At 35.9% G+C, this 9,900-nt stretch overlaps 1 protein-coding gene across 1 annotated transcript; it reads right to left on the bottom strand.

Moving 5' to 3' along the window:
• Window positions 1-2,588: 2,588 nt before the first annotated feature.
• Window positions 2,589-9,816, bottom strand: LOC128095948 (zinc finger protein 665-like). The gene is given in 5 exon segments (XM_052714933.1): window positions 2,589-2,634; window positions 2,803-2,976; window positions 2,978-4,914; window positions 7,169-7,222; window positions 9,754-9,816. Coding segments are annotated over 5 exon segments (2,274 nt in total).
• Between the last annotated feature and the right edge of the window lie 84 nt (window positions 9,817-9,900).

Below are 9,900 nucleotides of genomic sequence, written 5' to 3'. Positions count from 1 at the left end.
TAGGTATATGCACAGCTACCTAGACCCACATGAACACACCACATGCACTTAATTTTCTGTTGGAATCATCTTTCTGTGTAACATAACTCAGTATTTCTTTTACTTATTGAATTTTCTGTTAATGTTTTCAATTGTGGAAGTCTTATTTAGAGTAAAAAAATTCACTTACATTTTGACAACAACCAAACCTTGCCTCAAAATAAAGGATAATAGGCAAAGAAAACAACACACTAGATGTGCTTCTTAAAACATTTAAAAATAGAAATTTACTTACATAATAAATACAGCCTGAGTTATGAATATGCCTCCAATTGTTAGTTTTTGAGTGGTTTGATTTCTAGTAATGCATACACAATTTTTTCAACTCTTGGGAATCCTCTAAGTTCTAATATGACACTCAGTCATTGCTAAAATCAGCATGATGTATTTTACAATATGAGGTAGAGAGTAAGATTAAGGAAATATTCAGTGAAGTTTTATGATATTAAGGAAATATCAAGTATAGATATTCTTTCAAATAATACTCCACAATATTCTTTTAAATGATTAAAGAGTGACAATAATCTTCAAAAAATATCATTGTGGTTGAAGATATGTGATATATTCCATTTTTAAGTTCTGTAGGAAAAGATCCTGTGTCTCATATTTATATTGAATCACACTGGCATTTGCATTACTTACACTATGAACTGAATAATTTGTGAAGGTTTAAAGGTGTGGAAGATTTTTCTGTGACATATAGATATTTTTATTTTATATTATTATACTCAAAACAGTTTATGAAAGGAATTCAGCTCCCAGAGTGATTTAGCATTTACATTTGCTTTAGTAGAACACTCATTTTAGCATTTGTCAAAGCATTTATATAGATTCCTTAAGGAGTCATTTAGCCAATTTTTGAGAAGTGTTCAAAGATACTAGGTTATCAGGTATCTACCTTGAATTTCACTTGACAATATTTGAAGAATAAGTTACATCTTGTTTATTTTTGCCTGTATGCATACCTCTCTACATAATCAGTTTATAGAAATCATACAGCCACAGTTCTCAACCTGTGGGTCATGGTCCCTTTAGTGGGTGCAATGACCCTTTACCAGGGGTCTTGAAAGACTGTCAGTAATATCAGATATGTACATTACAATTTATAACATGAACAAAATTATGCTTATTAAAGAGCAATGAAAATAATGTTATAGTTTAAGGTCATCAAGAAATTAATAACTATATTAAAATGTCTCAGCATTAGGAAAGTTAAGAATGACTATCCTACACTGAGACTTATCAGTAGTCAATGTACAAAAATTTTTTTGTCTGTGTGTTTGTACTGTTATTCTTCTACAAATTTAATAATTTATTAATTATTTTATATCCTGACCTCCTTGTCCCCTCCCTCCTTTTCTCCAATTCCTTACCCAATTCCACTCCACACCCCAATCCACTCCCCCTCTTTCTGTTAAAAAAAGGGGCAGCCTCCAATGCATATCAGCAAAGAATGACCTATCAATTAGCTCTAATGCTAAGCCCCTCCCCTTGAAATTATGTTAGGCAAAGCAATCCAGTAAGAGGAATGGGCTCTAAAGAGCCAACTAAAGCCTTAGGGACAGACCCTGCTCCCAGTGTTATTACTTCCACAAATAGACAAACTACAAACATGTTACACATATGTAGAAGGCTGAGTTTGGTCACATGAAGGCTCCCTGGTTGCTAGTTAAAACTCTGTGAGTTCCTATGAGCAAGAAGAGAGGGAAGAAGAATTGCAGGAATCAAGGGGATCAAGCATTATCTTATCTCACTGTGAAACTAGAGACACAATTTACTTAAAACAATCCTTTCTCTCCTTCCCTTGGACTTATAATATTGTTCTTTGCATATGTTTATTTCCACCATTATAGTTTTCTATAGAACACAGTTTAAATTTTAATGATGTGTTTTTATTATAATTGACATTTCTGAAATAGCTAATCTTCATAATGCCATCATTTTTTTAAAAATGAAGATTCAACTTGACAAGGAAAATAGAAATAAACAAAAGGTATAATACATTTATTTGTACTCATAAAAACAGGAAATTAATATGAGGTTAAAAACAATCATTAATATACACTCTTCAAAAGTTAAAATATTGAGAATATAATAATGGCTTGGAATATAATGATATCACATGTAAGTCAATATCATCTTTCACAAATTGTATTATGTAACTACTTGGACTTTGTATTGCAGTCATTAATCATCTATTAGCAAGAATTCTTCTGTTTCACATTGCTATCGCTTTAGTGTTTTCAAACACAAGCAATAAATAATGAGAATAAATGTTTTCATAAAGCCATATGCATAGCTAATTTTTCAATAAGCATTTAGTAATTACAGGGTCTACTTCTGAATAAACACTTCCAAATTCACATCAAGTATAGGGCTTCGTAAAGTGATGTTTGTGGTCCTGTCTAAGGAATGAATATTGATCAAAGTTTTGTTTATTTCACAAATTCAGAAGGAAATTTTATTGCATTAATATATGATACTGAAAGAAAGTTGATAATTATTATAGAATTTCTTCAAGTTTCTTTCTATTGAGTTGTCTGATGTCTTCATTTTCCACATTCTTCATATTTGTGAAGTTTCTCTCCAGTATGGGTTTAAGAAAGATAAAGAAGTGTTGAGGATGTGGTAAATGAATTTTAACATTCTTTAAATTCATAAGTCTTGACTCAGATATGAGTTCTGTGATGATCATTAATAGAAGAGCAATGGGTAGAAGACTTGATGCATTTTTAGTTTTTCTGCAGTTTACCTCTAGTAAGGATTCTATGATGAACATGAAGAGAAGAGCCATGCATAAAGCACTTTCCACATTCATCACACTTATAATGTTTCTCTCCAGTATGGATTCTCCTATGACATTGAAGATTGGAGGACTGGACAAAAGACTTTCCACAGTCATCACATTTATAAGGTTTCTCCCCAGTATGGACTCTGATCAACATGAAGAGATGAGTCATCTCTAAAGCACTTTCCACAGTCATTACATTTATAAGGCTTCTCTCCAGCATGGATTCTTCTATGGTATTGAAGTTTGGAGGACTGGACAAAGGATTTTCCACATTCATTACATTTATACGGTTTCTCTCCATTATGGATTCTCTGATGAGCACAAAGAGATGAGCCATCCCTAAAGAATTTTTCACATTCTTCACATTTATAAGGCTTTTCTTTAATATGGATTCTCTTGTGATATTGAAGATTGGAGGACTGGACAAAGGACTTTCCACATTCATCACATTTATAAGGCTTTTCTCCAGTATGGATTCTCTTGTGACGTTGAAGATTAGATGAATGGACAAAGGACTTTCCACATTCATTACATTTATAAGGTTTCTCTCCAGTATGGATTCTCTTTTGACGTTGAAGATTGGATGATTGGGCAAAGTACTTTCCACATTCATTACATTTATAAGGTTTCTTTCCAGTATGGATTCTCTGATGAACATGAAGAGATGAGACAACTCTAAAGCACTTTCCACATTCATCACACTTATAAGGTTTTTCTCCAGTATGGATTCTCCTATGACATTGAAGTTTAGAGGATTGGACAAAGGACTTTCCACATTCATCACATTTATAAGGTTTCTCTCCAGTATGGATTTTCCTATGGCATTGAAGATTGGAGGACTGGATAAAGGACTTTCCACATTTATCACATTTATAAGGTTTCTCTCCAGTATGGATTTTGTGATGAACATGAAGAGATGAGAAAATTCTAAAGCACTTTCCACATTCATCACATTTATAAGGTTTCTCTCCAGTATGGATTCTCCTATGACATTGAAGTTTATAGGATTGGACAAAGGACATTCCACACTCATCACATTTATAAGATTTCTCTCCAGTATGAATTTTGTGATGAACATGAAGAGATGAGACAATTCTAAAGCACTTTCCACATTCATCACATTTATAAGGTTTCTCTCCAGTATGGATTCTCCTATGACATTGAAGTTTAGAGGATTGGACAAAGGATTTTCCACATTCATCACATTTAAAAGGTTTCACTCCAGTATGGATTTTCCTATGACATTGAAGTTTGGAGGACTGGACAAAGGACTTTCCACATTTATCACATTTATAAGGTTTCTTTCCAGTATGGATTTTCCAATGACATTGAAGTTTGTAGGACCAGACAAAGGACTTTCCACATTCATCACATTTATAAGGTTTCTCTCCAGTATGGATTCTCCAATGAACACAAAGAGTTGAGCCATGCCTAAAGCACTTTCCACATTCATCACATTTATAAGGCTTTTCTCCAATATGGATTCTCTTGTGACATTGAAGATTGGAGGACTGGACAAAGTACTTTTCACATTCATCACATATATAAGGTTTCTCTCTAGTATAGATTTGGTGATGAATGTGAAGGTATGAGAGTTTGTTATAGGACTTTCCACACACATTACATCTGTATGGTTTCTCTTCTGCAGTGTGACTTGAATCATTTTCAGTTATATTTGAATTAATATCAAAAAACTCATCACAGTCTTTAACCTGGCAAAATTTTGTTCCACTGTGCTTTATATTATTCATCTCTAGATGTGAGGATTCAATTGTGACCTTCATATATGCATCATCTGTTTGTCTCTCATAAATATCTTGAGTATTAGTTCCATTATACTGAGTACAGTTTGAGAATTCATAATGAATTTGGTCTTTTTGATTGTTTGTCCAATGCTTCTCTTTGATATGGTCATGTTGGTGCAAAGAAGTCTTTGAGTACTTATCAAAAATCTTTGGATGTGCATGGTTTTCAGAATCATTAACTGTCAAGCAAGTATTTATCTGAGAATTTTTAGGAATTGTGTCATCAGTAGAGTAAGTCCATGGGTCCTTGTCATTAAAAGGTATTTCAAACTGAATATTCTGGTAATTATTTAGCAAAGAAAACTTAGCAAGGTCATTATTATCATCACTAAGTATATAGGAATTTTGAAAAGTACTTTCCCTATGGTACATAGTATGCCACATTTTATTCTTAAAATATTTATGTTGATCTAAATTGTAGAAATTTTCACACAGTGGAAGTAATTGTTCAGGAAAATCTACTGAATTCTGAGTAGAGGAAGTAGCATACTGCTGATGATTTAAATAATTTTCTGTGCTTAAAACATTCCTTTCTTCAGGGACTTTTTGAGTACCATTTAATCCCACCACACTTGAAAAATATTGCAAAGAATTTGAACTATTACACTGTGGGTCCCTTTGTGAAGTTTTCACATACCCATGTAGAGTATAGCCAGGTGTCCATGCATGGTGCAAATATTTTTCCATATAATCACTTGGTTCTGAACTTGTAACTGACATAGAGTGTGCTCTCCTTGGACACACTAGGGGTTCTTGATGTTTTTCATAACTAATACCTTTGGTATTTTTTTCGAAAACATAATTCTCTTTGAAACATAATTTATAGTCTCTCTTGTAACCATGATAATTCCAGAATTTCCTTGTATGTAACACGTCAAGACCACAATTTTCACCTAAGCCTGCTCTTTGTTCCTGTAAAGAATCTTGTTTGTACTTCTGTTGAAAAACCTCCTGAGTCTGGTAATATGACAGATCTGGAAAAATTAAAACAAACAAACTCTTAATTCGTACAATGATTTGAAAACAATATGAGAATATAATGCATAAAAGAACAGCAGTTTGTGGAACATATCAAGGCTGTATAGTAGGAAATTTTCTAAGTTTGACTGTAGGAACTAAATGTGCTTATGAAAAATGAGTGTAATCCATGGAATGTTTGGTCTTTGTGAAGTCATATAACAGGCAAACTTACACAACAATTTTGGGCAAAAAAATTGAAGCTCTTTCCCACTTGCCATGTAAATTGGAAACATGTCTATTATATTTCTTGCTATGATTCTTTCTGCTTACAAAATCATAGTCCAAGAAATCACAGTTTTTTTGTTGACTCTACTCCTCCTTGGGAACATCCACTTTTTTCCTTTTTACTTAACAGGACAACCTGGATTGCATCACAACTCATTTTCTCCCACAAAGACAGCATGCCCCTCATCCCTTCTGTAGGCATACACCAGAACCTGGTCAATCATGGCAGTCATCCACTCTGAATTATTACTGTCCCACACAAGAGTGAGCAAGTAAGTCCATGCCAACATATTCTCTCATCCACATGCAACAAATGCATAAATAATAAACTCTGTGTCATTTCCTGAACACATGATCAAGATAAAAACTACAACCTGTACTGCTAACTCTTACAAACATTATGAAGGACCCTGGCTTTCTTCTGTCCCTAACAAGGGAGCATAGAATACTTCCCAATTCTCCTTCATGCAAGTCATCAGCACTTTTGATCCCAGTCTAGTGACATACATTTTATACTTGATCTCAGATTGGTGGTTCCACAATATCCCCTCATTCACATACCCTCACCAATCCCAGGTTCTAATCTATATTTTATCTGATGTGCCCACACCTAGATGGATTATCTCTGTCCAGAATACTCCTATACTCACCCTTATAATTGGATGCCATTCTTGCAATTTTGCCCAGGTCCTGTGCCTGCTTGACACCCCACCACCGATTCTATATCTAGCCTACACAATAAGCTTCCATGTACTTAGTGTGGTCTCTTAAGTCTTCTTTGTGCATAGAAGACATAAATTACAAAATAGTTCACCGGGCCAATTTTGATCACAAGATCACAGAATGTGATCACTACATATGCTAGCTTGAATAACAATGTTCCCTAAAGGTCACACACTTGACAACTTTGTTTTCATGTAGCCACATTATTTGACTCGCAGTATGGCTTAATGTATAAAAGGTAGGACTGAGTTAGGACCTTGAAGTATAAGAAATACAAACTATCTTTAGTTTCCTTTCTGGTGCTTGCTTGAAATTTGATATTTGAACCATATCTGTTCTTTCTACCACATTTACTGCCTCTTGACTTCATCCTGTGGCATAATGGAGTCTTATTCTCATGTTACCTTAAGCCCAATGAAACTCTGAGTTTTACACATTTTCCTGGTAATGGTGTTTAATCAAAATGATAGAAAATTACACATAGAATATAAAGAATAAAGCCAGCATTTTACCCCAGCCCCAAAGTCTATCTGTCTCATATAAGTATTCTGCAGTCCATAATTACCATGATACAGAAGATGGAAGAACGATCATGAACACTATAAAAGTAGTCAAAGTGCTTAAATTAGACAAAGACAAACAGCCCAATAAAATTAATGAGGAGAACCTAAAAAACCTGAGTGATGTAAGAGACCACAGAGACATAAATGAAGACAGTCCAGTCTCAAGAAAATTCAAAAAAAAAGTATAGATTTATTGATGAGAACTCAGTCTAAATTGAAGTTGTTACAGGAAACTAATTAGAAAAGTCAAGATAAATCTTTATAAATAAGAGAGAAAAAAGTCAAATATAATATCAAAACTTAATAAAAACAAAAAAACTAATTTAACTGCATATCAGAAACACACACATATATATTTGTATATTTAAATATAGCACTAAAAAATTGCACAAGAAATGATCAACACCATAGCAATGTGAATATATATATATACATATACATTTATGTGTATATATATATATATATATGAAAAGAATCTTACCTCAATGGCATAGATAAAATCTTCCCCAAGATCATGAAAGACAAATTTGCCAAACTCAAGAAAGTCATAACATTTCAGATAATGGAAACATTCACAACACAAAATAGGCAAAAATATAAAGAGAAATACCACACAGCAAGCCCTAGTTAATATACAAAACAAAACAAATGCATTAAAACATGAAGGCAGTGCTGGAGTGATGGCACAGTGCTTAAGAGCACTGGCTGCTTTTCTAGAGTACCCAGGTTCCATTCCCAGCCCCCACATGGCAGTTCACAGCTCTCTGTAACTCCAGTTCCAGGAGATCTGACACCTTCACATCAATGCACATAAAATAAAAGTAAATAAATTATAAAAAAATAAAATATGACAAAGGGAATTAAATGTCTCATATAAAGAAAAGCCCGCTAATTGGACTCCCAGAGATCCACCCAGGGCCTAGTCATGGATCTCTGCATCCAGATACCTCAGTAGTTGGATGAGGTTTCTAGCACAACAATTAGGGTGTTTGGCCATCCCATCACCAGAGTAGGTCAGTTCGGGCTGTCTCTCGACCATTGCCAGCAGTCTGTTGTGTGGGTATCTTTGTGGATTTCTGTGGGCCTCTCTAGCACTTTGCTTCTTCCTATTCTCATGTGGTCTTCATTTACCATGGTCTCCTATTCCTTGTTCTCCCTCTCTGTTGTTGATCCAGCTGGGATCTCCTGCTCCCCCAAGCTCTCTTTCCCTCGACCCTCACCTTTCATTACCCCCACTCATGTCCAGGCTGTTCATGTAGATCTCATTCCATTTCTCTGTCATTGGGCGATCCCTGTGTCTTTCTTGGAGTCCTGTTTTCCAGGTAGCCTTCCTGGTGATGTGAGTAGCAGACAAGTCATCCTTGTTTCATGTCTAGTATCCTGCTATGAGTGAGTACATACCATGTTTGTCTTTCTGAGTCTGGGTTACCTCACTCAGGATGATTTTTTCTAGATCCATCCATTTGTCTGCAAACCTCATGATGTCATTGTTTTTCTCTGCTGAGTAGTATTCCATTGTGTATAAGTACCACATTTTGTTTATCCATTCTTCAGTTGAAGGGCATCTAGGTTGTTTCCATGTTCTGGCTATTACAAACAATGCTGATATGAACATAGCTGAACAAGTGCTCTTATGGTGTGGTTTAGCATTCCTTGGGTATATGCCCAAGGGTGGTATAGCTGGATCTTGGGGGAGATGGATTCCCAATTTTCTAAGAAAGCACCATATTGATTTCCAAAGTGGTTGTACAAGCTTGCATTCCCACCAGTAGTGGAGGAGAGTTCCCCTAACTCCACATCCTCTCCAGCATAAGATGTCTTCAGGGTTTATATGAGCGAGAATTGTTGAGACCAAGGTTGGATAAAGCACAGGGACAAATAGCCAAATGAATGGAAACACATGAACTATGAACCAATGGCTGAGGGGTCCCCACTGGATCAGACCCTCCGAATGGGTGAGACAGTTGATTGGCTTGATCTGTTTGGGAGGCATCCAGGCAGTGGGACCGGGTCCTGTGCTCATTGCATGAGTTGGCTGTTTGAAACCTGGGGCCTATGCAGGATTGTTTGGCTCGGCCTGGGAGGAGGGGACTAGACCTACTTGGACTGAGTCTACCAGGTTGACCTCAGTCTGTGGGGAAGGCTTTGCCCTGGAGGAGATGGGAATGGGGGGTGGGCTGGGGGGAAGGTGAGGGGGGCCGGAGGGGGGAGAACAAGGGAATCCGTGGCTGATATGTAGAACTGAATTGTATTGCAAAGTTAAAAAAAAAATAAAGAAAAGCCCATTAGAATAATAGCTGATTTCAGAGGAGAAGGTACTAACCCAAAGAGCCAGGGACAGTGCAATTCTAAAGAGAATAAGGGCCTATACTGACAACAGTAGTAAGCAAACCTGCTATAATTGAAGGAGACAGGATTTTTTTATGAATTAGAAGGTATGAAATGATTCATAACATGCATACCCATAGAAAACAAGAGACAGGAAACAGTATTTAAGACTGACAGGCAACTCCGGCCAGGACAGCAGATATCCTAACTGCAGACCTTCACCTCAACATTTTCTTTTCTTAATCCAATCCCACAGTACCATCTCCAGCTCTGATAAAATGGCCTGCTGCAGGTTCCCTGCTGCCTGTAATTTCATCTCCATTGGTTAAAACACATCTTCCAATTCTAACACCATTTTTCACAACCTTTCTTGATCTCAGCACCCAACTCTGGCAGGAATTCCCTG

Source organism: Peromyscus californicus, unplaced genomic scaffold (genome assembly GCF_007827085.1).
Source record: "Peromyscus californicus insignis strain IS unplaced genomic scaffold, ASM782708v3 Scaffold_53__1_contigs__length_281908, whole genome shotgun sequence".
NCBI classification, from domain to species: Eukaryota; Metazoa; Chordata; class Mammalia; order Rodentia; family Cricetidae; genus Peromyscus; species Peromyscus californicus.
This window is presented reverse-complemented; position numbering and strand designations above follow the sequence as displayed.